This window comes from Anarhichas minor, unplaced genomic scaffold (assembly GCF_050575085.1).
Source record: "Anarhichas minor isolate MPS153535 unplaced genomic scaffold, ASM5057508v1 ptg000136l, whole genome shotgun sequence".
Lineage (NCBI taxonomy): Eukaryota > Metazoa > Chordata > Actinopteri > Perciformes > Anarhichadidae > Anarhichas > Anarhichas minor.
In genome coordinates, this window is record NW_027466582.1 from 3,457,030 (window position 1) to 3,484,354 (window position 27,325).

Sequence of the window (27,325 nt, forward strand, 5' to 3'; positions counted from 1 at the left end):
GGGAGTACTGTCAAAAGAACAATTTGCACAACACAAAATCTTCTGTTTCCAGCCCTTTGAGTGGGAGACAGGTGGTCACTGTGGGAATACCTTGGCTTTCCCTTTGAAAAAACTGTGGGGACAGAAGTGTCAAGAACAGGCAAGCCACAGAAACAAGAGGGTTTGTGTGAAAGCACTAAGCTTATAATATGGAACATTGTGTTCTATTCTATTGCACTTTACTATGTTCTAGTCTCATGCTGTACGATGAAAAATGTATTTGACACAGCCCATAAAATATTCCTTTTCTTTATTTTTTCATTAGTTGCAGGTATGGCACAAAAAAATGGGTGATAAATCCAAAGAAATACAGTGAAAAAAAAGCCTGATCATATATAAATATAGAGCACAAAACAGAGAAGAGTGACAGGTCATCATTACAGGGTGTCGGCACACAACAAGATAAATAACATCACTCAAACACAGCTTTCTCAACAACCTTGATGTTATAGCATCAAATCTCATTATTTCCAGGAGTCTTTTAAAATGTGAGGCGGCAGGGGGGGGGGGGGGGGGGGGGGGCGATTTCCCTTCATTTTGTCATCCTGCTGCACCGATGGTAAATAACTGGACAAGTAAAAATGGAGTCTGTGTGCGAGCAGTCATGCTGCTGCTCCTGCCTGGCCTGTGATTCCATCGAGGAGTAGTGAGATTCACTCCAACACGGGAAACAATAAAGTACCAAGAGGTGGCAGTTTCCCCACTGGTAAAGTTGTCACACTGAGCAGCCATGCCATCAAATAGCGACATACTGCTCCTTCCCTGACAGAGTAAAATGAGATCTCTGAGATGTGTCTACCTCTCCCAGTTATTTAGTGAGACTGCAGTCAGCCTCCTGTCGAGAAGTCCCTCACTACAGCCATAGCCACTGTGTGAAAGTGAAAGAAACTCACCGCATTAAGACGGCTATTTTAATGTTTTAGGTTTAATACGACAGACATTTTGTTCCTATTTGAGTCCCTCATAAGAACACTTTTCTGACTGCCAAATTCAATGCGACTGCCAATTCTGACGTTTCTGGTCGCACCTAACCACAAAGCTCCCCCCCCCCCCCCCACTGTTGGTACCAATTTTCTTTGCTGAATCAATAAAGCAGGGTGTGTTTAGTGATAGTTGGGGCTACCGGTTGGAATTATATCACACTAGTGGAACTGAATGGTTATTCAGGGTGCTAAAATAGCGCGATGAATGGCACAATGTGACAAAGCCCTTCTTAGGTTGAACAGAAAATGAGAACATTTCCACTCAATAAGAAATCTTGGGACTGTTCCTTTTAGAGACCCTTGAAGCACTAGGTATCAAAAAATTTAAATACATGGTAAGACTAACACTTTACCAGGTAATTATAGCTGTAACCAAGTTAGTAAAATGTGAAAGTTACAGCTGAAAAAACACCTTTCAAGAAACGACATTACAGCAGCATAACAGAAATGACTTCAAGCCACAACTTTTCCACTTGTGGGTTATAATATTACAAAGTATGCACTTTCTAGGAATTAAGGCAATACTTTGTTTTAAATTACATTTCCTCACATAGCAACTGGTCATGGTTCAACTCACATGGATAGGTTTAATCAAATTCACCACAGAACCTGGGAAACAGTTTCAGCAGGCTGCATGTTGCACCAATTATGTTCAATCTACAGCCTGCACAAACCCTGACAGACCACATCCTTTCATGCTACAGTGCCTCCATTTTAATGGTATTAATGTAAGCACCGGGTACATTCATCCACAACTGCATAATTCCTTTGTGTATTTGTCAATTTTCACAAAGGATGTAACAGCATTGAGTCAAGACCTTGTTTGTTTCCTTGGTCCTTCTCAGTTCAAGACCAACGTGCACCCCGTCATTAATGCTACACAAAGGCATTAAGTCAAACGTGACATTTTCTCAGTAAGGAAGGTGGAACTGCATTTAAAAAAAAAAAAACACGATTTCTCTCCGTAAAATGTACTTCCCTCCTCCCAAATGGTTGTTGCCTTTCCCCATGCAATAACGATTGACTTGTGTTTTTAGCGGTGGTACAAAGGAAAAGGCAAGTGTATACTGTGACCGGTACTATGTAATGCAAACCAATGCAACTGACCCAAACACCTCATGTATAATGTTAGTATTTGTCAAAACTGCCAGCTTTAGTATTTGAGCTTTACTTGTCTTGACTGACTTTGATGGTACATTTTTCACGTTGTTCTTTCCAGAGGTTTTATCTAAACTTTAACACTTAAATCAAACAAATCGACTATTTATAGCAAACAGTTCTACTTGATGGAGAAGGCTCTTCTGTTTGAACGAGCTCTGAACGACTCTGAGCAGCAGCATGGACTCTGCTGGGTAAATGAATCCGCTCGTAATAAAGACATGGAGGTTAAAACGTTGTGTAATCAACAACAGCAGAAAATATAGCACATGAGGTGGAGGTTTGGGTAGTGTGGGGGGGGGGGGGGGCAGCAAACAAAAGTGGCAAACTTAAATGCTTTTGTCTGCACTAATGCCGTGCTCTATTTGAGAACGCAGTAGTCATTACTGGACAATCAGATTGCAGTACCCATACGATATCATAAATAGAGACTTTTACATTTTATATTATCATGAAAGAGGTTTGAGGTACTGGACTTAATAGATTCCTGGAGCGGTCTACCGAGAAGAAAAGAGAAGAAAAAGATAGTCACTTTATTTTTTGTAACCCTCTATTAAAATTCATGGCACTATCATCACCACTGCAAAACCCTCGCACAAAGTGTCAAACGTAAGTGTCTGGTGTGAGAAACATCTAATAATGTGTGTGCCGGTGGGAAAAACAACACACACAAAATGCCTTGATGGAACTCTTGGCGCACATGGACACATTCAGCTCCAGCACCCCCAAACTAATCAGAAGCTACAAATACCTCAAACCCATTTCCCCTCGTTAGTTTATGAGCACACCTACCGCAACTACAGACGCCTCTAATCGTCCAGAAATAAAGTCAGTAAACACGCCGCTGTTTACATATTCAAATACCGTTAATCCCCTTCAATTGTACTTTGAAGTAGCTTAGAGGACTTTTATCAATATAGAGCTGAGTGTAAGCTACTCACCAGACTCACAACTCACGTACACACAAAGGGCAGAGGCTCACACAGGGTGCGTGAATTGCACAGAAATGAAAAATAAAGGATGTGGTGAGAGCTGTAGTACCACGGAAACAAACAATGGTTCCTTTTGCTGTCCAATTTGAGCAGTTATGGGAAAATTTGACAATACTTCCTTCACACAGATGGAAGTTTTGCAGATGAAGGTACCCAGAGTTTAATAATATACAACACAAAAGCAGGATACAAATCTGGCTTTCCATTCAGGTCTGTTTTTGAAAGGCTCATGCTGATATAATTCCAACAAACACAAAACTAATTTCAAAGTATGGCAAATATACAGAAGGGATTTTGCAAACTCAGGCTGTTATTTAGAAGCTCAACTTTTGGAGCAGTATGCTTATTTGCTTTTCGTTACCTTCGGAGACAGTTCCCCCTTGTTTACAGTCTTTGTGCTAAGCTAAGCTAACCAGCTTTCAGCAAGAAAGTGAAAAAGCTCATTCCCCAAAAAGTCAAACGACTACTTTAAAAAAGTTGAACCAACACCAAATGCGTTCTTTCATTTAAATCCAGCTGTAACTTTGAATCACTCACGTACTGTACTAAGGTGTAGCTGCTGTTACATGAGTACAGGTGCTGAGGGTGGCAGTAAAAGGAACAGTTACCAAAATATCTGAAGGAACTCGTATCCAGACTTAGCAACAGTGACGACTGCACGGGGCACTTTGGCACTTTTCATTACTTGCTATACCACAGGAGGATACAGCAACTAGCTAATGGATATTTCATCTGAGCTTGTATTTTTTGGAAATTGTGTCAAAGTCTGTGTCAAAGTCAGACGAACTTCATGTTCTTGATGTGTCCAAAACAACCTATGAAAGTCTGAAAGTTCTCATCATCAAAAGCACACAAAAAACATATGTTTTAGTAAAACATTACATCTAGTAAGACTGTTAGAAAAGAACTCGCCCCAGAACTCCATTTACATTCATTATGATTTATGGAAATAAAAATAAAATAAGAAACTAAAGAAAAAAGAAAGGAATAGCAGAAAATAGCTGTGATAATGTCTCTGTAATAATATCATTTAGACTATAATGGTATTATAAGGATGCCCTGAAATTCTCATCATTCTGCTCTGTTTTTTTTAATCTTCTTTACACGTGTCAGTTCTTTATCGCATCTTTTGTACACAGCTTGATGCTCACACATGTACATGACCCACTCAGACCAGCCCAGGCTTCCACTGAAGAGGCTACATATGCTGAGCAACCACAACACCAAACCGAACCTCAACCCAGTCCGCATTCACAAAGATTTCCTTTATACTCTTGACCGGCTTCCCTTTCTGTCCTCTAGTGTTCTGGTTGCACGATAAATATCAATGTAACAAGTAAAAAAAAAAGGATCAGTTTGCTGTTAAATGTGGACTTGGGTTGGAAATCCTGTGGGAGTAGGTCACGCATGTGCAGAGAAATATAAAATGGATTTTATATGTTGAGACCTTGAACTGTATGTTGTGCTTCCTGTACTCCAACATAAAACATTTATCATAAACCTTTGAATAGAGCTTCTTTAACATTTACAAGTTATACAGTTACCAAATTGGTTTACTTCTTATGCTTCCATCAGCTTTGATACTTAAGCAATGCAAAGGGAGACAACAAGAAGAGAAAGGAAGTGAATTCATCTTCAACGGAAAAAAATAAGAAACAAGACACAAGTCCTCAAAACATTTGTCATAACCAACGATGAACGGAATTTTTCATTTTCTTATTTTCTCTTTTTTACAATACATTTTTCAAAAACCCCGCTGGTTAAGGTTATGGTCTCAGGTAGATCTTCCACAGTCAATCTTCACAGTTTGTGTAAAAGCAGAGAAACATTCTCGCTGGAGTAATAAAATATCATGACTATTATTATGGTCATTATTATCTTTTATTCTCATATTGTTCCATATAAATGGTGGAGGACAGGGGCGAGGCATGTCACCCTAATGAAGAGCCTGCGGTCCCAAAGTTCCTGCTCTGCTCCCTGTACAACGCAATGTTTTATTCAGCAGTTGTTCTTTTGTTTAAAAAATGCTCGCCCGCGGGGAAGGAGAATTATGGGAAGAGAGAGTGGGGTATTCATTCGATGAAGTGTCTTCATCGTCCTGTATGATCTCGTCTTTCTGCAAAAAAAAAAAAAAAAAAAAATAGAGCCAGAGCCTCACTGCCACTGTTGCCGCTGTTTTCATCCAAATTGTTTCCAAACCTGGTCTGCCAGCACTGCCTGGTCAGCTGCCCTCACATTGAACTACGCGTAGGCATAGGCAAAGGCTTAGGCGCATGCACACACACAAACACACACACACACACACACATACGCACACACATACACACTTGCACGCACACAAACACACAGGCAACTGTCCCATCAGGAGTTAAATCCGGGTGGAGCACAACCCCATGCTCCCTCTGCACACGCATGCCCTCTCCCGTCAGCACTTGTGGGGCAAAAGAAACATGTAGAAAATAGCCCATCAGAGGAAACATGAACAGAGATGTGTTCGATGTTGATTAACACCCAGGCTCACGATTCGGTTTGTAATCTGAAGGCACTTTGTTTCATGGCAGAAAGTAAAGTGGCTTCTGTTCCACAGGCGGACCGCCGACTGAATATTCGAGTCGGGCCTCACTAATCGGACCTTTGTCTGCTCTCTGCCTGTCCCTCCTCTCCCTCCTCTCTGCTCTCCTTCCACCTCTCCCTCTCATGTCAGCTCCTGAGCTTGACCTTCTCTCTGCCCTCCAGTCCAGCTGTCTACACCTCCGCTGATTCCTCCTGCAGTCATTGTTCTGCCACCCTACCCTCGGTTGGCCACTTGGACTCGTGAGCACAGTGTTAATAGATACATAGGCAGCTACAGGGGGGGGGTAAGCAGATGGAACTAAATGTTGCCAAAGTCCTTGTTTTTCTACAGTTCAGCACCAAGCAGATAAAGAAATGCCAAGGTGTGACTTGAGGCCGGACTAGAGTGAAAAACAAGTGTCGGTGATTGGCATCTGGTGCGAGAAAATGAAGATAAAGATACACAGAGAAAGGTCTGATTCCATGTATTTGTAAGCAGGGAAATGCTATTTCCTCTTCAAAAAGTCAGCAGTGTCTATATTCTGCCGCCTTCTAGCGATATTTTCATAACTTCATAAAATTGTTCTTGTGCTTTACAAACTGTCCGTCCTCCTTCGACGCTTGTGAACTCTTTCGGCAAAGTCCAGGCGCATTCGTCGCCCACCTGTCTTTGTGCTCGTAAAGATGTCCAGAGTCCTGCACCGAGGAGTTGTTTCTGTAAAAGTGGTGTCTTTAAAAAAAATTGCGCATCTTCTTTATTACTTTTTGTGGAACTTTTTTATCACGATTTTTTTCTCTCTTTCATTAATTTCGGTCCCTCCGAGGTCTGGCAGGGGACCCCTGCTGCTTTCAGGATGCATGAATCTTTGGTGATTGGATGCCGAGGGTACAGTTCACAGACGGTGGGTCTGAATATTCGCCTCTGAGGTGACGGAGAGAAGGGTCACCTCTGACCTTCCAGGAGGGTCATCACCAAGGTGATGCATAGCAGCCATATATGGGAGGACGTGGACGGAGCCTGAGCGCTGAGATCTACAAACAGAAACAGAAAATAATGGTGGAAATTGATTTTATATACTCCAAACAACACATGAACACGTAATGAGCCAATTGTGTTTCAGGGCATAGTTCTCCAATATTTGGAAATACATCTATTCACTTTCTTGCCGAGAAAAGAAGAAGATTGAGAAGATGGACAGCACTCTAATGTATGTATGTCTCTTTGATAAATATGAAGCCACAGCCAGCAGCTGGTTAGCCTAGCTTAGCATACAGACTGAAAACAGGGGAAACAGCTAGCCTGGCTCTGCTTTCAGTCTCTAAACTAAACTGTCTCCTGTTTCATATTCTACAAACAGACATGAGCGCGGTATCAACTCCCTGCAAGAAACAAATAAATATATTTCCCAAATTGCGAAACTATTCCTAATGTAGAACTAACCTGTATGATCAGATCCTAAAACAAGACGAGATAATTCAAATCTTTTTCCCTCTTACATTAAATAAAGTCATATAATATTCATCATCTGAGATTGAAATGCATTATTCTCTGCATGACTCTGTCCTCAGCCTGGGCGACCAATCCCAAAACTCCAAACAAATTAAATCTTGTCGCTCTGAATCATAAATGGATCCATATGAAATGTAACTTGAGCAACAATCTTGCCGTTATAGAAAGAATACCTTTTAGATGCCTGCTTATTTTCCTCCAATGACATGAACAATTTAAATAAGATCACCCTGATGCATGTATGGTACACGTTAGAAGGATGTCTCAGTTTGAGGAGCTTCTGGAAAAGAACCATTCCTCCAACCCTAAATAACACGCACGACATCAAATGAACAGCGCTCGTCTGCCTGCCAATATCACTTTGTCAATCGCAGACCATTTGCTCTGTCCCGTTTTCTGTTTTTTCCGTTCCGTTTGTTCCTGCAGCGCAATTACAGCGCTCCACTCAGCCGGCGTGGCTATCGCTCATGTGATTACAACACTGTTGCCACGGCAACCCGTGGTTCAACGCCGTTCAAACCGTCTGAGATTGGATCCCCTCTCGTAAATCAATAACCTCGTCCAATGTGGGTAGAGAGAGACAGAACCTGGAGCTCAGATGAAAAGGCACGGAGGAGGCGGAAGTGCGGTGCGGAAGTGCGGTGCGGAAGTGCGGTGCTACTCACTGGGCGGCGGGTCTCGACACTCCCCTTCCTCCAGCGTGACATCATCGATGGCGATGTCACCCTCGATGCCTGGTCCTCGGATGCCTTCGAGTACCACCTGCGGAGAGGAAAAACATGTTTGTCATGTTAGATGTTCAGATTTGATAAGACTACAAAAAAACAAGAAAATTGGCACTGCAGAAAGATTACAGCAGGTGGCAAGTGTTTGTTTCAGTCTTTAATGTCACAACATTTAAAGTTAAGAACGCTTGTGATGTTACAGTTAGAAGTAAGAGTGGGAACAAAAAAAGAGCTGAAACTATAATTACTTTCCACAACTGCAGTCATAACAATGATTGAGAATATTGCAGTCCTATATTCTCTACTCGCAAAAGAGTAGGCATCCTGATGGCAACGGGTGAGCGATATTGCTTTCACAACAGCAAACAATGTCCACGTCTCTGCTTAATATCACAGCTTGTGAAGCGCCACATCAATATGCCGCCCTCAAGGAAACCAATACTTCAACATACCAACGGAAGGAAATAGAGGGCAACAAGAGGAATGCTGCTGGGTATTGGATTGATTACGTTTCCCGGTCTCACCTGGAAGGATGCTGTCGGATGGATGCTAACTTTTGCCTGCTTCCAGCGGTCACCTTGGTTCCCATTTAACGACCACACGGGACCCTCGGAGGCCGTTTGGCCCTTCTGTTTCAGGAGGGCGTTTAGTGTTCCTGTACGAGGGAGAGAGACAGTTGCACATGAATGTCAGCGTACTCACGCACAAACGCGATTCCAACGCTGTACCGTCAGTGGTTTCCAACCTCCAGGCAGTGGGCCCATAGTGGGCCACGGATTCCATGCTACTGGGCCATGTGACAACAATATAACTTCATTAGTTCATGGGAGTACACTACAGGCACATTTTTCAGTCTCTCACTCTTTGTTATTTTTCAAGTAATGTCACGTTTTATTTGTATTTTGAGTAAATAAATAGAGACATTATTATGTCTGGAGCCCTAATCATTTGCCCTATTAAGAACACTATGGCGTTAAATTGTTAAGAGAAAAGCTTGTGACAAAATTGTGTTTCGGCAGACTTCTTAGTGAGACCAAGACAGACTGTTGTGCTTACATAATATGGACCGTTCAATTTTAAAAAAATAGAGAAAGTAGAGAACAAATCCTAAAAAGATCTGTCAAAAAGAAAGACGAACAATATCCATCTAAAGTATTCTAAAGAACTGTAAAACCAAAAGTGTGAAACTCCAGCGATGCTTCTGTCCTTTTTTTGAAGCATTTCTTCTCCCACATTTGAGATACACAACCACGCAGAGTGTTCAGCTTAGTATTCACACCGGTCTCCTGCATTTCAAATGTATGTATTCCTCTGCATTTGAAGCAGAGCCGAGCAGTAGCAAAGGTTAAACTCGGGTCACATGAATTGATACATCTATTAAGTTGTGATTCTGCAAGCGAAGATAAGTTATTCTCTGGCTTGTATTAATCCTAATTAATTATCACTAATGGGCAATGTGTGATGAGAATTTTCGGAGAGCATAAATACATTCCCTGTAGAGAACAGTTCCTAATGTTTCATTAGCTGCAAACTATTTATGCTCAGTCCAGCTTCTTTCCAGCTTCAAGATGTTGGATGTCACTGTCGAGACAAACTCTGCATCTGAAAATGCAATTTGACGGATCCATTTTAAGTGCATTCAGTTAAATAATAACACAGAAGTACTGGCTCCCCCTGTCACAGAATAAGCTATGTACCAGGTCTGAATTGAAGACTCCCCTCAGTGAGACCTCTTGTCTGGCCCTGGGCTTTGATATAAAGCTGTCAGATGATGACACAGAGTGCAACCTCTTTTCCCTCCTCTCTTGTTAGTTGTTTTAATCACCATGCAGGGAGAGAGCGAGAGAGCGAGAGAGAGCAGCATCCAAAGACCAGATCAGTTTAGCATTGACACCATATCGAAGCTCAGCAGGACCACTGCTCTGAAGTCAAGTGAATTTTACAAATATGTTAAGCATAACCTTTGTGCTGACATAACTGGTGAGCAAAGAAACAGCAGCGTCTACGGCTCCAACCTCTCTTTTGATGCATCTGTGTCTCGGCGAGGTGCCTCATTACTGTACATCTCTGTGAGGAAACGAGGGGAAGCCACACTGTATGTCACTGTTCATATTCTTTCATCAGCGCAGTATACAGTACGCTTATCCCCCGACGACAGCACAATCTCCAGTGAGAGATGAGCTCTTGCACAGAACATGACCTGCGGTTTCATCTCCCGTTGAAGTGTTTAGGATGTAGGAGGATTCTTGCTGAGCTGGCTCGCTTAGATTTTTCTTTGAACTCATCGCCATGTAGGTGGTAATATCAGTGTCATCACATCCTGAGCAAAGGCATACGTTGTCTATTCTTCAGAATACCTTCCTTTTTTTTAAGGAAATACCTGTGGCAGACACTTGTGAAATTTAAAAAGATCTGAGAAGAGAAAGATGTGAGTCTGGTGAAAAGTGAGAAGTAGCTCCTGGAAATTTTCAATTATGTAGTGAGGACGAGCGAGAGGGGGATTGAGGTGCAGTACCACCCTCCTTGCTAATGAAAGGATGACTCCATTGCTTCTCAGAAGGTCAGGCTTAAAACAGACTTGCTTGGTGTGCTTTGCTGGAGACTTAATCCGATAAACAAATGCGACACGGGCTCCAAAGGCAAACTTTGATGTGCGCTTCAGTAATTAAGTGTGACCTTGTCTCAGGTATTCCCCCGCTAGCTAACTATGGAGGAGTTTCTTTGAGCCCGTGCCACTGTTCTCATCAGCGCGTGGGCGAAACTCCTTATCGACTGATTCTGGCCTCCAGCGCTGCCGTGCCACAACTTGACTGTGACTCACCTCTGCAGCACAGTCCCTAAGAGCATCAAACTCCCAGCTTCTCAAGACGGAGCTGTGCCAGCTAGAACGGATTACTGAGGATGGCTCGATGGATGCCATAGACATTTTCTCCCACTGCCAAAAACTGTAGAGTCACTGGGCTTCTGTCAAAGGTGTAGGTCCAAAACACAAGACAGCTATGTTTGCTGAGAGAGGTGCCCATGGTAGATAACAATGGGAGACATCTGGTGGCTTGGGCCTTCAAACATATGATTCAATGGTGCCATGACCTAACACACATCAGACGAGTATGGAAAAGGTTGTCCGGTTCCAAATGCACCAACACAGGAACCACCATGCGTGATTACCAATGTAGAGGCCAGTGTGGGATCTGCATTCGTTTGAGAGGCATTCGAGAGGCTTTAAAGTGTAAATGTAAAATGTAAGCTAACTACGAGCTATTTAAAACAACAGTCCTCTGCAAAAAGAGAACATGCACAGCATATGTGAGCATACATTATTTGATGCATTTGTCATAAGCACTCATTTCTCTGGGTAGAAAATATCACAAACTAACATTCTTGAGTTCTGTGGGTGAATTTCTCTCACGGCCAGAGAGGCAGAATACTAAATGGAGCGTAGCCATGGAGGATCTGAGCTGGGTTTCAAGTCCTTGACATTTAGCCCATTCATCATAACACGCCAGAGTCTGGGCATGGGCTTCACCACAGACGGGGAGGGCAGGGAAGAGAGGGTCTGGCTGGCGATCAATTTGAGCAAATTGGAAATGTCACGGCCTACTCAACCTCAGCAGGGAGCCGGAGGAGCTCTCATCTCCCCGCTGAGTCGCCCTCCAACACCCCTCTCCTTATATTCTCTCCACCTCCCTTGCTTCCACCTCTCCAGATGTTTGGTCCGGCCCCCCACCTGGACACTTCCAGTAGACCTTTCCACTGAGGGCAGCTGAAAAGTAGCCATGCTAAATTTCAGACCATATGGAGTCCTGCTGTCAACTCCATGTTAAGCTTAAAGCTAGGGTTTCTAGAAATATTTTTCGTTATATTTGTTGAAATTTTCTTTATATCCCAACAGCAATTAATAAATAAAAATAAAAAACATGGCGTCTGTGTCCGTCACAAGCCTTCCCATACACTCATAGCATGTGAAGTGTTCCACAAGGCTAGGGCAGGTTACCACCTCCAGTTCTGCCGAGTGAAGCCAATGCGGAAGAGTCTTAAAACTTGCATAGAGTAAAATAGACCATCAAGCGGAGTATGCTTTAGGGCGGGCTTACTGTGAGTGAAAGGTCGCTGCCGCTACCAGAGCCATATTCATACTCTATGTTGACGTTTACGAGGATAATGTTACGTGTTTTGTGATGTAGGAGGGAGCCAACCCAATTAGGACTTTATAGACAAAAGGATACAAAACCGTCTTAAACATAGGTTTGGTATTATTTGCAGAGCTTTTGAGATATTTGAATTGAGTTGTCTGACACTACCGACATACAATGGAGATAATTGGAATCTTACGCATATGTGCAAAGCAGTGAAAATTCACATTTTTCAGAAAGCGATTTTCTGATTACTCATAATAATCGGTTGAAAGTATTCACAGTGACCTCTGTGGATCACACTGAATAAGCACGAGAGCTCACAGTGGTCAAATTTGTCGAAAAACACTTCATGTTTCAGACCGCAGTTCACCTTCAGCTGTGAAAAGAAAATGCATTTTACTCAATAGAACAATCTGTGAGCCAGCGTTTGTATTATTCATGCAAATACGAGTCATTTAACAAACTTCAAAGGGAAATAAAATAGCTGGAATGACATAAGATCCACAAAAGAAGACGTGGCTTATAAAGATATATAAGCCAGTTTACTCAAAGAGGGAGAGAAGAGAGGAAGCTGAGTGGGTTGCTCTTGGAGCAGCAGGTCCAGCAGAAGCTCAGAGCGGAGCAGGTGGAGGGTGGAGATGGCGCCGATTCCACCGATGTCTCAGTAGAATACTGAGGTAAATGCAGCCAAATGCTCGCGGTAAACTTCTTATCAAAAGAGAATTGAGTGCAGTTGCCAGCCTGTAGTGATTTCACAGTTTATTGAACATCAAGTTTGATGAGCACGAAACTGCAAGTCCCTCTCCCGTCATTGGGTTCATTCACTATCAATGCTTTGTTGTGTTTGTTGTCTATGTTTGTTTTTGTTTACTCGAAAATATTTTTAGGGAAGTAGTATTTTTAGTTTACTGGATATTTTTGTGGTGCACTCTCTTAGTGTCATTGTCATTGAAAACATATTTTTCAATCAGCTTCTTACCAACAGTGACGAGGTCCCCCATGAACACAAACAATCTGACAACTTTCTGTATTTATTGTTTCTTATATATATATATATATTTTTTTTTTTTAGCTGGTTTGTTGTTGGAGAGCCAAAGTTGGGAGAAGGCGATGTCGTGTACTTCCAAGCACCAACCAGGATTTGGCAGCATTTGAATCAGAATGTGATGACAGTTATTGGGGTTGTTTGGTCGCTGTCAATCAAATCTGATCAAACCACACTGGAGCAGATTAGCTGAAGTTTTGAGTGTTTAACTCTCAATGAATAATACTGAAGGATCTTTTCTTTTTACTTTAACTTTGACTTTCTCAATTAGTCATGAACATTTATTGCTATTGAGAGAAATTTAGAAAATATCGGACTTTGGCAAGTCCTAGTGGTAATGTACAGAGAGACACACTGTATACCCGTCACTGTACGTGTCGGCCTTTAATTACCACACAGACGGTGCCTCAAGGCTCCTGCGCTGATGATCTATCTGGGGATTGAAGCATCAATGCCAAAACAGACCAGAGCTCCTCAACCTTGGGAACACCGCGAATGTGCTGAGTGGTTCGTGGAAGGTTTATGAGACACATTGACATATTTTATTTTAACAAGAGACATTAATAGTAAAGGTTTCAATCATTTCAGAATTCCACGATGATTTGTGAAGTGACGAGCCAGACAAAACTGAGAAGCCTTTTCATAATCACAAGTTTTAATTTTTGCTATTATAGTAAATGCTTTTTGCAGTGGTTCGAGTGCACAGCATCACCTTGCCATCTAACAAACTGCTCTTATGCCAAACAGCATCCAGCCCCCATGATACCAAGACGATCCCGCAGCCCCACCCAACAGTGCCCCTCACCCGCCTTATGAACCTGTGCAGGAGCTAATGATACTGGGTGAAGCCGAGACAGAGAAATCACCAATAGAGGCTGTCAACAATGTATAAGCTTGCTGTTTTTGTACTAGAGATCCAATCTTTCTCCCCACTCCCAAATGTACAAACACACACAAAAAGCATGCACTCAGAGCTGGAGCGCCTGCGAATCGGCTGATTGGGTCCCCAGTGAAGAAAGCCTAAGAGTCAGACGTTAGCCACAGATGGCTCCTCCAGTCGCTCTGCCATCTTCAAATGGGCCATACAAGGTTGTTATCTACATTCAGAGAGGAATGTATGAGCTAATGCCCAGGATTTGTGAACACACCTTTGAAGGGGTTTGTTGCAAAAATGAGATATCTTTTGCTCAAAACATCTGACAGCTGCACTTACAAAATTTTAGCATGAAAGCACAAAAGTCCCCGCTGCACCTGCCATGGGGACAAACTCTGTGGAAATGACTGAAATTCTGTTGCTTGCAGGAAAAAGTGCCGCCGTTCTCCCTCGTAAAAACCCATGTAGGTGGCAGACAGCAATTTTAAGAATCTCTTCTCTCTCGTTATGTCTCAAAGCCAGTTGTGATGTTGTGCCACAGATGCTTGTCGATGGACTTTTTTTGGTAAATAAAATGTGTTGTTTCCTCATTGACTGTTATTTAGTTCCGCATAGATGAGAACGCATCTCCTTCATTTAGCAGAGAATTGCCAAAGCAATTTAAGTTCCACTTTAAGTTGCTTTTGCTGCTTAAGCAACCAAAAGCACAGACAAGTGACATATTCTTTAAAGAATGAGTGCAATTATCCTTTTCTTCATCAGTCTCCATGAACCATTGAGCAATGAATATAAATGAAGATGATCTTTTCAGCAGTGGATAAACTGTATGGCAGATTAAACCCAACAGCAACACGGACGTTTGTTACAACAGACGGGGGACAATGAAGTGTCTGGGGAGTGTATCTTACCTATGTGTTTTCCATACATGTGGTAGAAGAAGCCGAAGCAGTAGGCAGGTGGGTTGGTGATACCGTAAGGGTTTTTAGGGGCTACGTTGAAAAATGGACTTATGAGCCGTGCTTGCTCCCCATCCTTCCGTGGCCTTGATGTCTCAATGTACATGTAGAAACCTTGAAACACAGGGACACATAAAAACACATAAATACCTAAAATAGAACAAACTGCAATGGACTTTGTTCATTGAACATTTAAACATTTGAACATTTAAAGAAGAATTCTAGTTCATTACAACTTAACTGTTATTTTGTAGCTTTGGTCATCATATATTATAGTTTGGTTAACTTCATATACTCAACCCAACACTTGAGCCGGATTTACTAAACCACTTTATTTGAAGGTAAAACCAAAGGTAACTACATCCTGAATTGGTAATAATCCATCATTGCACACACACAACTGTGTGCACACGGTTTAAAAGGAAGGTTACACAGACAGTTTGGCTTTTTCAATTGCCTTCGCTCTTCCAAAGACATCTGGTTTGTTTGAAACAAACTGTTGTCTGATTGCTGCTCATGTTTCTTGTACCGTCGACACTTTTCCAGATGTCAGTTATTATTACCTATAGGACAAATGTATGTAGTTTTTATGTAGTAGTAGAGTATAAAGAGTATCTGAGAAAATGCCTTGTGGATATCCTGAGGACAAAGTCATTGTGCCTCACTGAGAAACAGTTGATTTACCCTTTGAAAGAATATGAGAGCTTTTTTCAGGCAGTGTTCAGACTCCCTCAACGACTTCCTGAATGCCTACTGATACACCAGCAAATCATTTGTCACTGCAAACAGCGAAAAAGCGAGGCATCCGTGGTCATTCTCAGTTGCTTTTTCAGCCGGTCAGTGATAGCATGATGGGAATGAAACCTTCCATATCAGAGATAAGGGGGCAGGGCTTTCTACGAAGGACAGTTCTCCTTTTACTTATGGCAATGACCCGGGGCGAATCGAGGCGATAACAATGGGGTTACATTGATGCTCCCCCGGTCTGACAGTCGTGGACAGCAGCGAATGTCTAACAGACCTCTGATTGTGTCTGAGCCGCACGCTCTGAAGCCAAACTCTGCGCTGCCACAGGGAAGGTAGCTGGTGAGCCGCTCCACGCCCCTCCAGCCAAAATCAAATGGAATATCTCCCTCAGTTGAATCTCATATCAGATAATTACACGCAAAGAGGAATGGGCATGGTAATGAAATGCTGGACATTTTGAAACCATTAGGTGATTAAAGCCGATGCATTATTTACTGCTTCAGCTGGCGCTGGTGCCACAGCACCATAATAGCCACTTATACTCCAGCACAGATACTTTCCATCAGCAGATTCATATAAAATCCTGAGACAGATCCCTGCAAATCCAATTATATTAATTCTTTATTTATCAAGTTCTTGAATATTGAATACCTGCACTGGTAACTCACATATTGAATACCACATTCTATGCAGTATTCCCTGGTTTAGGTACCCATGGAAACAGCAACCCAGTTACAAGTTGATCAAGGCTGCTCACTGTTAGATTGTGCTGCGTCAAGCAATCGATGACACAATGAGTACAGCTGAAAGCATCTACTATGCAGCTGGGAACACTAATCTTTCTTTATTTCCACACGTCAAAAAAGTGAAATGTTAGCATATGTGTAGCGACGCAATGCCGCTAATTTACCCCATCATTCAGCAATACCGTGATAGTTTGCCACTGCACTCTGGGGATTCATGTATTCATGCATGGATTACATAAGAAAATACAGAGTGGTGTCCATTTAAAGTGTGTGCATTCAACCAACATTTTTCCAATCCAATGAGCAGCTGCAGTGTTTTCAGAGCCCCGCTGACAGCTGGCAAACATAATCGCTTACACACACACACACACACACACACACCAACTGTGTTTTCTTCTTCTCTATTCGTGCATACGTTTACGATATGATTGTTCAGCTATATAGATAATCCCCAGCTGAGCAATTCAATTGAGTAACTTGCTCACTGGTTAGTGAATGTTGACGTTGTTTGTGATTTGTATCTACGGTTATGTTACATGTATCGGTAAATATATCTATTCTCTACACACACACACACACATTCCTGTTTGCGTCACAGGAAGCTGAAGCCTTGGATTATGTAAGAAATAACAGAGAGCGTGTGTCATACAAAAGCAGGAAAATACTGAAATGGTCTGACACACAGAAAAACACATTCACACTTTGACCATTGTCAATTTAGGGTTTCCAAATCACTTCCAGCTACATTACATTACAGTCATAATTACAGACAATTACAGACGTCTGTGGCTGATATCAATCAATTTGACAGTTAAGTTGTGAAAATGCCCAAATTGCTAATGAAGTGGTGAGTTTAATTGAATTATACAAAGTGATCCACTTACTTTCGAAGTAGAGTGAAATGGATGGATCTTTTTATACTTAATGTATGGATTAGTTAAAGTCCCTCTGCAGTAATGAAGCTTGGTTTTGCTCTTATTTCACTTGGATGTTTGACCTTCACTGTGCAGAATAATGTATGTGCAGAGTTTGTTTTCACATTTGCTGACGGAGGAGAGTTTCTCTGCGCTCCCCTTAAATCTCTGCCGTTCACAGTGTGGTGAGCAAACGTGATGCCTTCAGAGCACACACACTGAGAATGGACTTTTCAAGTTAAGAAAAATTGTCATCAATAAAAAGTTTCAGAAAACAAATAAAGACTTACGTCCCCGGTAGACTTTTAAATACTTACCCTGCTTAGAATCAGTGCGGTCGCCACTGGGCCCGGTGTTGGGCGTGTACTTGGTATCGCGGGTAGCGGCGCTGTGTCGCGTCCAATCAAAATCATCATTCTTGTCCTGGGTGAACATGCAGATAGGCTCCTCCTCAAAGCTGCAGTGGAACTCTCCTGGTGAGTGACAGAGCAGAACCAGGCTCTTACATTCACATTCTTATAAAAGAGAGAAGTTATGCCTTGTAGGTACAGTATGTGTGCAGTGTGACACCTACTGTATATTTATGAGATTCATGAGTGTTATGTGTGCCACAGGGGGATATATATTTATATATATATACATCAGAACAGTCCTAATTACGCCATACTATCTGGTGAGAAGAATTTCTAAATGAAGACGTGACCTCTCGCTGACTGTGGTGGAGACGTCAGTGAGTGTGTTTGGTTCCTCCCTGACAATGAAAAGAAGTCTCTGCAGAGAGAGTGCTGCACCCTGAAAACATCCAATGGCAGTGTGTGTTTTTGTGTGTACGCGTGTGTGTGTGTGTGTGTGTTTCGGAGCTGGTTATTAGACATTATACCATGACAGCCCACTACTAATGCATGGTGGATAGTATTCAATAAACACAAACCCACGCACCCTGACTTAGGAAATAATATTAAAACCAAATACAAATATCACGCGAAAGAGGTTGGGAACACTAAAACCCATGATTTCTAAAGGCATTAATGGTTTTCTTCATGTTTTTTGACGTTGAAAAAGTAGTATAACGTGTATATATATATATACTGCTAATAATTTAGAGTAACTGTTTGTTTAAAGATTGAAAGCATAAACGATTGCTGGTTGTTTTGTAGTGCCCCACAAGTAGGACTCTGTGTAATCGGTCTTAAAAATTGACACCCACTCCCTCCTTCTCAATCACTCTCCATCTTTTCTGTAGTGGGTGTGCAGATGGAGATATTGCCCCCCCCCCCCTTCTCTGTCGCTCTCCACGTCCCTTCAACTGCAATTTTTAAACTAGTGGAGTGAGCAGAGAGGGAGTGACACTGTAAGTTTCATCACCCTTTAAGAAAGAAATGTAGGTAAATCTGTAGCGCAATGTTATGATGGGTCATATGTAGGGGAACGTCTAACAGTAAATACACTCATGAATAGTTAGACGCGTGGGGAACTAACCCACTCAGTTTAATGAAGGGGTAGTGGCAAGATCAACAGAGACAGAACCCCCCCCATTTAATCCATGTAACAAACAAAGCAAAACCCCTAACTAGAGGACACGGTGCTGCTGAGCAGAGTCCTCAAAGAGATAGTAAAAAAGAGCATTTGGATTCTGGGTGCAGGCATGTGTTCTGATAAATATTCATTGATTTATTAAAATGTAGCCGGGAGCAGTTTGGAGTGGTGACCTTGAGAGGAGCAGAATCCGCTGCTTTTAGTCAGGTAATGGAGGTAACATAGGCTGAGGTGGAGTGTGGGCGGATGGACCAAGGGAGGGAAGAAGGGCAGCGATGTTGCGAGGCAGAGAAAGCGATAGACAGTGAGAGCAGGAGAATAAAAAGAGTGGCGGAGAGGGAGAGGAAGGGGCTAGGTTGCAGGCACTCTTGCCTCTTCTCCTCATAGGCATGCAGATTTAAATGGAGGTCTAGCTCCGGGTGCCAGACACTAACGCCCCCATCCACTGTGAGCTAAACTAAATGTTTTCACCTTCTGTGCCTGGGAGAGATAGGAGGATTTGGAGGAGAGGCAAGAGGAAGGAGGGAGGAAGAGGAGGCGTGCAGGTAAGATAGTTTCCTTCAGGGATTTGGATAATGATGTTGGTGATTAGGATGTTTGTTATTATGTTGGCAATGTTTGTGTAAACACCCACCAAAATATAGAACTATTCAAATAAATAAACCGCCATACACAAACGCTGCACTGCAGCACAGCAAACAACGATTAAGCGTGGATTCTCAAGGCGTGGATAATGTGAATTTGTAAAGTTTCAACAATGAAATGTGTCATAAACGGGACTAAACATTAACGGATATAAACATACGGCGCAGATGCATGCAGCAGTAATGCTCACAAAGCACACACACACACACACACACACGCACACACACACACACACACACACACACAATAGCTAATATCTCATGCAAATACACTCCATCTAAACTGTCCTGTGGAGATTAAAAGCTCTCAACATGTCAGATAGCCTGATGAAGGTTTACTCAGAGTTCCTAAAAGAAGCCTCACTTTTCTTTCTTCATACCTCATTTAGTGCTACTTAAGAACACTTGGAATGATCTTCCAGTGCAGTGTGACATGTTGTGAGTCAGATCTCTACAGGATGTGCAGTTACTTTGAATCTCCCCACTGTTCTCACAGACTGTGCAGCGACAGAAGGAGCTCGCCCTCTGCCGAGGCATGCTAAGTGAGGTGCACATTACTTACTCAGGTGAGGGTTGATGGGAGCTGTGAAAGAGAGAGGCCAGGGACAGTCATTAGTACAGAATATATTAGCCGTCTGTCAATACGTGAAATACTTCTTAAAAGGGAACGGAAGGCGCACGCAGCTGAACAAGCACTCGAGTTGTCGCACTTTAAAAACGCTTGGCTGATACAAGGTTCTCTAGCGCAGGTCACACAGAACACAACACAAGCATGCACACACCAGTAGTTGCTATTCAACTTTTGTCCTGCTGTCATCTGCTGTTTAGGCGCAGAGCTCATAAAAGTCTGCATGTATAACACGTTCAGCCTGCGCACAATGCTCAGTGTTCTACTGTCATAAAAAAAGAAAATGAAAGAGGCTCATGGGAAGGCTGGAAATACTGTCCGCTGATATTAAAACACTGGAAGCATATTAGAGAGTCCACGCTCCATCTTCATCAAGCTCTGTTGCTTTCACAGCGTAAACATCGCCAAACAGGAAGCAATCCACAGGCACACACAATGCAATTATTATTGAGCCGACAGAAAGAGAGATGTCTGGGATTTAAAGTTGAAAAGGTGACAGCAGTCGTTCTCTGCCTCTTATCAAATGTAAAAGACAGAGGGATTAGGAAGACCAGCCTGACCACATTAATAAGCTTATAGCGCAACTGCTTATCATTATTGCCATTTACCGACATTGCCGATGTTCTTGTTCAAGGTGACTTCCATTTAAAGCACTAAGCCTAATTTATACTTCCATTTAGAAGCCAGTAAATCAGAAAAAAAGTAGGAATAATCACAAGTGTGTGTGCTAATCACGTTCCCGTAAACATCCTTGATTCTTTCTGTGTTTTCAACTTCCGCCATTATGGACACTTTCACGTGGAACACTGATGACTTGAGTCCACTGAAATACATGCAAAGCTCCTCCTGCATTCTGTCCACCTAACCGCGCGGCTCAACGCTTCCCTCATTGATCATTTCAGAGGCTACCGCCGCAGCAAACACAGAAAGGTCAAGGGTATCACACAGAGTTGCAACAAGCCAGTTAGTCGGCACTTCAACTTTTTTGCAGAGTAAATACCATTTAACCTGTCAAGAAGATTCATGAGCATTTTCATGATCGATTGCTGACCGGCTGAATAAATGCGATACATCAGCTTTACCACAAAACTATGTTGCCGCGTGATTTATGAAACCCATGCTGTTCATGGGGGGAATTGATTTTAATCCAACCAATTAAAGTGAGTAATAACAAATCACTCCTACAAAGGAAAACATGTAGTGAAGAGCGGGGAAGCAGTGCGGGGATGGTGGAATCGGTCTTCTTTAAAAGCAGAAAGAGGTAGTGATTTCTGTTTATTGCTCTGCGGTTCATAGAAATGTGCGTCCACTCGTTCAGTTGCAGGGTGGACAGAAAAGAGAAATAAGCACAACGGCACACGCAGAGACGGGGGAAAGAGAGAGAGAAAACAAACCATTGCATTTCCAATTGAATCATATAAAACGTTCAGTGAACTGCAACACTGCAGCTGGAGCCTCACCGCGAGTGTGGGAAGAACAGGCTGTACACTGTAATAGCTTTAATAATCTCTTATGTTACTGAAAATACCTGCATGCTACTGAATCTACGCTGGGCTGCACACTGGCACTGCTGCAATGAAAGTCTGCAGAGAGGGAGGAAATCATCCGGGCTGTTGCAGGGGAAACGTTTTAAATGACAACTTACAGCCTCGGGCCTGTGAAACGGATGCTGAGTTTTCTGACAAAACTCTATTCTTTCACTCTCAACCTCCCATTTCCTGCAGCTCCCCCCATCCCAATCCGTACTGCTGCCCCCTTCTTTCTTTCAAGATTGTAGTTATGAAAATATTTTTCCTTGTCAGATTTTTGTCTTCTTTTTACCTGCAGCCTCCCCAGGCCGACTCCCGGTGCCTCAGTCCAGATGAATGTGTCTGCTCGAGCAATGTCTCTACCCCCAGAGGCTACTTTACTCCACACACACACACACACACACACGCACACGCACACACCGACAAATAATTTAACTTCCAATTTAGATTAATGTATTGGATATGGTGAAACAAACGAGGAATTAAAATACACCGAGATTGCTAACTGTTGTTGGCTCATCCATTAAAAAGCATTTTTTTCTTCAAATATTTCTGTAGCTCCTGAAAACATGAGTGAACCTCAAGCACTCGTCTAAAATTGCACAATGTTGTTAAAGCTTAGGTGTGGAAAGCCCTCAAGGTGTAAGGGCTTAAAAACACCGTCTCTTATTTCTATCTCAGCGCTGCAGCGCTCTGCTTTCCCTTCCAGCAACAAAAGCCTCAAATAATGATCGAGGATGAAATGTAATTTTGATAGTTCTTAAGATTAACACTCGTGGAGCAAAGTGAGTTTTCGTTGGACTTCTTTGAAGACTTCTCATATGAAAGGTCGTGTCCTCTGGTTTCTACTTTTCCACCTCAGAGGACAAAACAAACTGTTGCTTGACGCATGACCGCCTTCCATCCAAAACTGCCTAATTTTGATTGAAACACAAAGTGAGCTCGTTGACCGCCAAAGGACAGCGGTCCGTAGAGGCCGTTCCGGATACGAACACTGACTTCATCTTGGCTGGATTCTCTGCCCACTGGCCTGCGGCTGTATTACAAAGCAGCAGACAATTCCATGGCCGAGGCCAAGTGTCCTCAAACACAACAGCAGCCCAGCTTCTCATATAATTCACGCTCTCTAAGATTCCCATCCATCATGTTTAGGGGGTTCTGGGTGGATGCCATGACGTTCTGAAAAAGCCCTGTGACGGCTTTACAGCTCCAACCATCAGTTGGAATAATAACAGCGTGGGCAAATGTCATTCAGTAATCTTCCCTTCATGTCTCCAAGACAAGAAATAACACGAGCGACATCCCACTGCTGTGTCCTTTAATGAAAACTGTTGCTCCCTCAAGGAGGATGCAAGTGTTCTGCACTGGTCCTGCAGTATCACACACCCAAACACAGCCAGCCCATGTCCAATAATCTCCCGTGTGTTATCCTGTTGTTGCATCAGTTAACATGTGACACATTGATCCAAGCAAGTGAATCCTCAATGGTCCTCGACGTGGATGACGGAAGCAGAGGGCCGTGCGTAAATTGTGCAAAAAGCAAAAAGAAGAGACTGCTAGTAAACAAGCAAACATATACCTGATAGAAACAGTGAGAGGCGCTCCGTATCATATCACTTATGATAATATTGGTATGTCTTTTTTTAATGAAAATGCATTGGGAAGATGCGCTCTGAAGTTAGCCTCGCACAACGAAAGAACCAGCTAACTGACAAGTGTCTGCAGCCTTCTACTTCACAGACACCAGGGTGGTATCGACCTTCTCCTCTAGTTCTACACCACAGTGCCAATGAGTGCTGAACAACTCAAAACCACACAATATTTTAAGGAAATATTGCCCACCATGACAAACCCTTTGTTACAGGCTTGAGGCCCAAGTCTTTTAAAAAAAAAGAAAGAATGAATTATAAAATATAATTTCAAAGACTGTGACTCATTGAGTTCTGAGGTAAACAGAGTTGAGCCCAGGACTGAACAAAAGCTCAGACAGGGATTACAGTGAACCACCGCTGGCCGGATAATAATAATACCCCAACACCTCAGGTATGGCAGGCGATAGACATCACCAGAAGCAGAGGACTGTATTTAATATAAGATTTAGTGGATTTTGACTTTAGGACAGGCATCTTACTGTATTATGTCCCTTTCGAGCTGCATAAAAATGGAAAATTAAGAAATAACGGCAATGTTTTACCGTGCCACTGTGCAGGTTGACGCGAGGCTTAAACATTAAATCCTGCACTTTGGGGGAACCAGAGAGAGAGAGAGAGAGAGAGAGAGAGAGAGAGAGAGAGACTAGTGTTATGAGGAACACCAAACAGATGCCAAGTTTGTCACTGCAGCACAATTTAAAAGAGCATCTTTGGAGTTTGGTGACACAACCATCCTTCATCCTACAGCTGGGGACACTATAACCGCTTTTGTGTTTTCTTGCCAACGCACAGAAAAGCTGCTACCATCGGCTTTATGTGCTGCATCAGAATGATCGCCGGGCCTATTGGGCATTGACGAGGAAACTCACTCATACTTGGATTTTAGAGGCCTTGGAGTTAAAACTAGGACAGGAATGTTTCTCCTAACAGCTAACAAACCGCCTGTCTTATTTCTTTGGTTTATTGTTTGTTTCAGGGTCATGGGAAGTTGGAGACTACATACTGTAGTGAAAGGCAGGAAGCACCATGTTCGTCATTGCACTGCAAACACACATAAATGTGTTTATGTGACAAAGACAAAGACAGAAAGATAGAGACGCACAGGTTACTGTTCCCCAGTGAGAGTGAAAAGGAAGCGGTAATGGAGATGATGCCGGGACTGTATTTCACGTCAGTAAGGATGTCTTTCGGGTCACGTTCTGTGAGCAGAGTGGATTCTGCTCAGACCCGCATGAGGCTGCTTCAGTGATGCTATGCTGTGCGTGGGAGAGCAGAGCAGCCCTAGGGTGATAATTAGTCCGGTCTCTTGTTGGGCAGCCGATTCGCACATCAGCATTGGCTGTCTTCCTTTTTTTTTCTACTTTGTTCCTCTGTATCTTCTTTTTTTTCTCAGTCCCGACTTGACTGCCTCCGTCTTCCCTTCTGTGCCTCTCTCTGTCTTAATTAGTCTCAATTGTCATGACTTGAATTCATCTGAATTCAATTCAAGGTTTGGCAGAGGCAACACAATACCACAAACTACAACGGGGATAACAGCAGAGAAAGTTTTATTTATCTCTCTTCCCCTCTTTTTCAATTCTCTTTTCACCAGCCACGATAAGCTGCAGTGAAACTGAATAATTCACAACTGCAGCAGGCAGCAGCACAACTCAGGAAGACGAAGCAGCCAGCGATAGACAGAAAACAGTCAGCCAGTTGATTCTGAAAATGCACATCTCAAGTACACGTGCATCTGTTCACTGACACTGCCGGATACTAATGTAGTGTTTGTGTTTCAGCCAGCGTGTCGTCCAACAGGCTGGCCTGCTCATACAGTACACATCATCTTCATGTTGTCCTTCTGGCCACTAATCTATTATAGTCCTGATTCAAAACCTACATCAACCAGATTTAACAATATGACAGCAGTACACTTGTTATTGTCCTGTCTTGTTCTGGGGCCGTTGTGGGGCTTAGTAAAGCCAGGGACCTTTCAAAATATTTGAAATAAAAAATGAAAAAAGCCACTAAACATCCCATGAGATAAATTACATCCTCTGGCAAAAGAAAATCAAAGGAATCACAGACCAAAAATGCATTGTTTTGTGGGAAACTGAGTCAAGCAAAGCACGACTCGTCTTTAATAACCAGCTCTGTTTGGTCTTGTGACCCGAACTATATGTCTCAGTCATCTGACGCTTTGATGTCACGATGATCTCTCACGCACAGAAACAAGTCAGACTTTGCTCGAGTCCTGAATAGACCTGACTCAGGCAATAAAGGTCACAAGGCAGAGATGATTAGTCAGTTGATCCACATTTAGTCAAAGTGGCAAAGAAGCGTAGCAAGCTGATGTCAAGCTGTCCTCTGATGACTGCATGTGTTAGATGCAATTCAAATAATTTGAATGAGTTCACTTTGTCCTTCCTACATAAACACAATGCGTCATCATAGGGATCATCGTAATGATTGGTGATAGCAGAGAGAACTTTTGATATCCATCAGTGTTGATGAATATGTGTCAATATCCGGCGGCACAAACTTGAGATGGAGATAATTTAGGAGTATTTCTGAGTTAGCTGAAGGATAACGGTACCAGCTGTAGCTGTAATTCACCCACCTGTGCAACCACATGGGTGGCCAGAAGGCTAAAGTGAATGCCGGAACGTGGAAACATTCAAGTACAGCAGCAGGAGCAGACTGGTCCCTTAAAAAAAGACACCTTTAGAGTTTGTATACAGCACTCACCGCTGTACGTGACAATCCGGATGGTGGAGTCACCCTCTCCGAAACGCGTGATGGGAGTGAGGCGCACCTCGTAGGACTCAGGCTTTATGAGCTCCGTCAGGTTGTGCGTCATGAGCTCTCCTTTGTTGATTGCTCCGTCCACAGGGATCTCCTGCTCCCACCAGCGCTGCAAGCCCATCTGGATGGAAAGAGGAACCACACAATTGTTAAAAATCACCAAACATTCAGAGGTTCCGTACTTACATGCGTAACCGCACAGATATTCTTATACATAGTTGGGCTGAGAAAAACATTTGGGACATAAAATGCTGCTCCACAGCAGGAGGAGTCGTTTGAGGATGATGTGCTTAGACAGCTTGTACACGACTGAGACGGTCAACCACATCTGCATAACCGGAAGTTTAGGCACTCACTAGTTATATTAAGGAAGCAGCTGAAACTGAAATACATGAGAAGTAATAGTAAAATTCAACATACAGCTATTTGAAGATATATATATATATATATATATATAAGGGAGGTGCCAAAACGTTTGGGGACCCCAGTCCTAGATGGTGTAGTTTCAATCTGCCAATCCCTCTTTTGGAGACGACAGAACGAGGTTTCTGGCTAGAAAAGCTAATTTAATTGATAAAGGAAGACTAACTGCTGCTGCTGGCTAATTCTCTTGTTTTGAATTAATTTCATTAGTCACTCTGTTCACGGTTCGAAAGTCCGCGAAACACCTCAAGTTAATTACAGAACACAAGTTGGACAGTGTTGGGTTTGGACTCAAGGGCACGTGTTGGCAAGCACTATCAACAGCTAGGGTGGTCAGGCTTGAAGGATAAACTTGTACAACTACAAATCATCCAGGTACACAACATTTGGGCAACTTTGTAGGGTTAGAGGAACTCAAGCCCACCAGACTCAAGCTTGCAGAGTTTTAATACCAACATGGTATTCGCTCCTTTAGGTCCTGTGTTGGCAGAAATTGGAATAAGTTCCATTTTTTTTACACGAAAAGCAGCTATAATCAATACTTATACATTTATATTTATTTAACGTAAACTAAAATACACACAACACAAGGCACTATAGATTTTATAATATCGCCACAAAAGGATGTAGAATACAAAGAAAATTCTTATTAAGAGTTTGCTCCCGGGAACATATGCAAATATGTAGAAATATGACCACAGCAGTATACATGTATGTTCTCCTCACCATCAGTGTAGGATGTTCCCTCTCA

At 42.7% G+C, this 27,325-nt stretch overlaps 1 protein-coding gene across 1 annotated transcript in view; it reads right to left on the reverse strand.

Annotated features, from left to right (window-relative positions):
• Nucleotides 1-3,316: 3,316 nt before the first annotated feature.
• Nucleotides 3,317-27,325, reverse strand: part of LOC142942177 (MAM domain-containing glycosylphosphatidylinositol anchor protein 2) — a 153,440-nt gene continuing 129,431 nt past the window's right edge. Inside the window, exons 12-18 of the mRNA XM_076084400.1 lie at nucleotides 26,095-26,272; nucleotides 20,121-20,141; nucleotides 17,696-17,851; nucleotides 14,924-15,085; nucleotides 8,485-8,615; nucleotides 7,901-7,997; nucleotides 3,317-6,757 (exon numbers count right to left, since the gene is read on the reverse strand). Coding sequence (XP_075940515.1) covers nucleotides 6,669-6,757; nucleotides 7,901-7,997; nucleotides 8,485-8,615; nucleotides 14,924-15,085; nucleotides 17,696-17,851; nucleotides 20,121-20,141; nucleotides 26,095-26,272 — 834 coding nt within the window. The 3' untranslated portion in view covers nucleotides 3,317-6,668. The remainder of the gene's footprint in view (nucleotides 6,758-7,900; nucleotides 7,998-8,484; nucleotides 8,616-14,923; nucleotides 15,086-17,695; nucleotides 17,852-20,120; nucleotides 20,142-26,094; nucleotides 26,273-27,325) is intronic.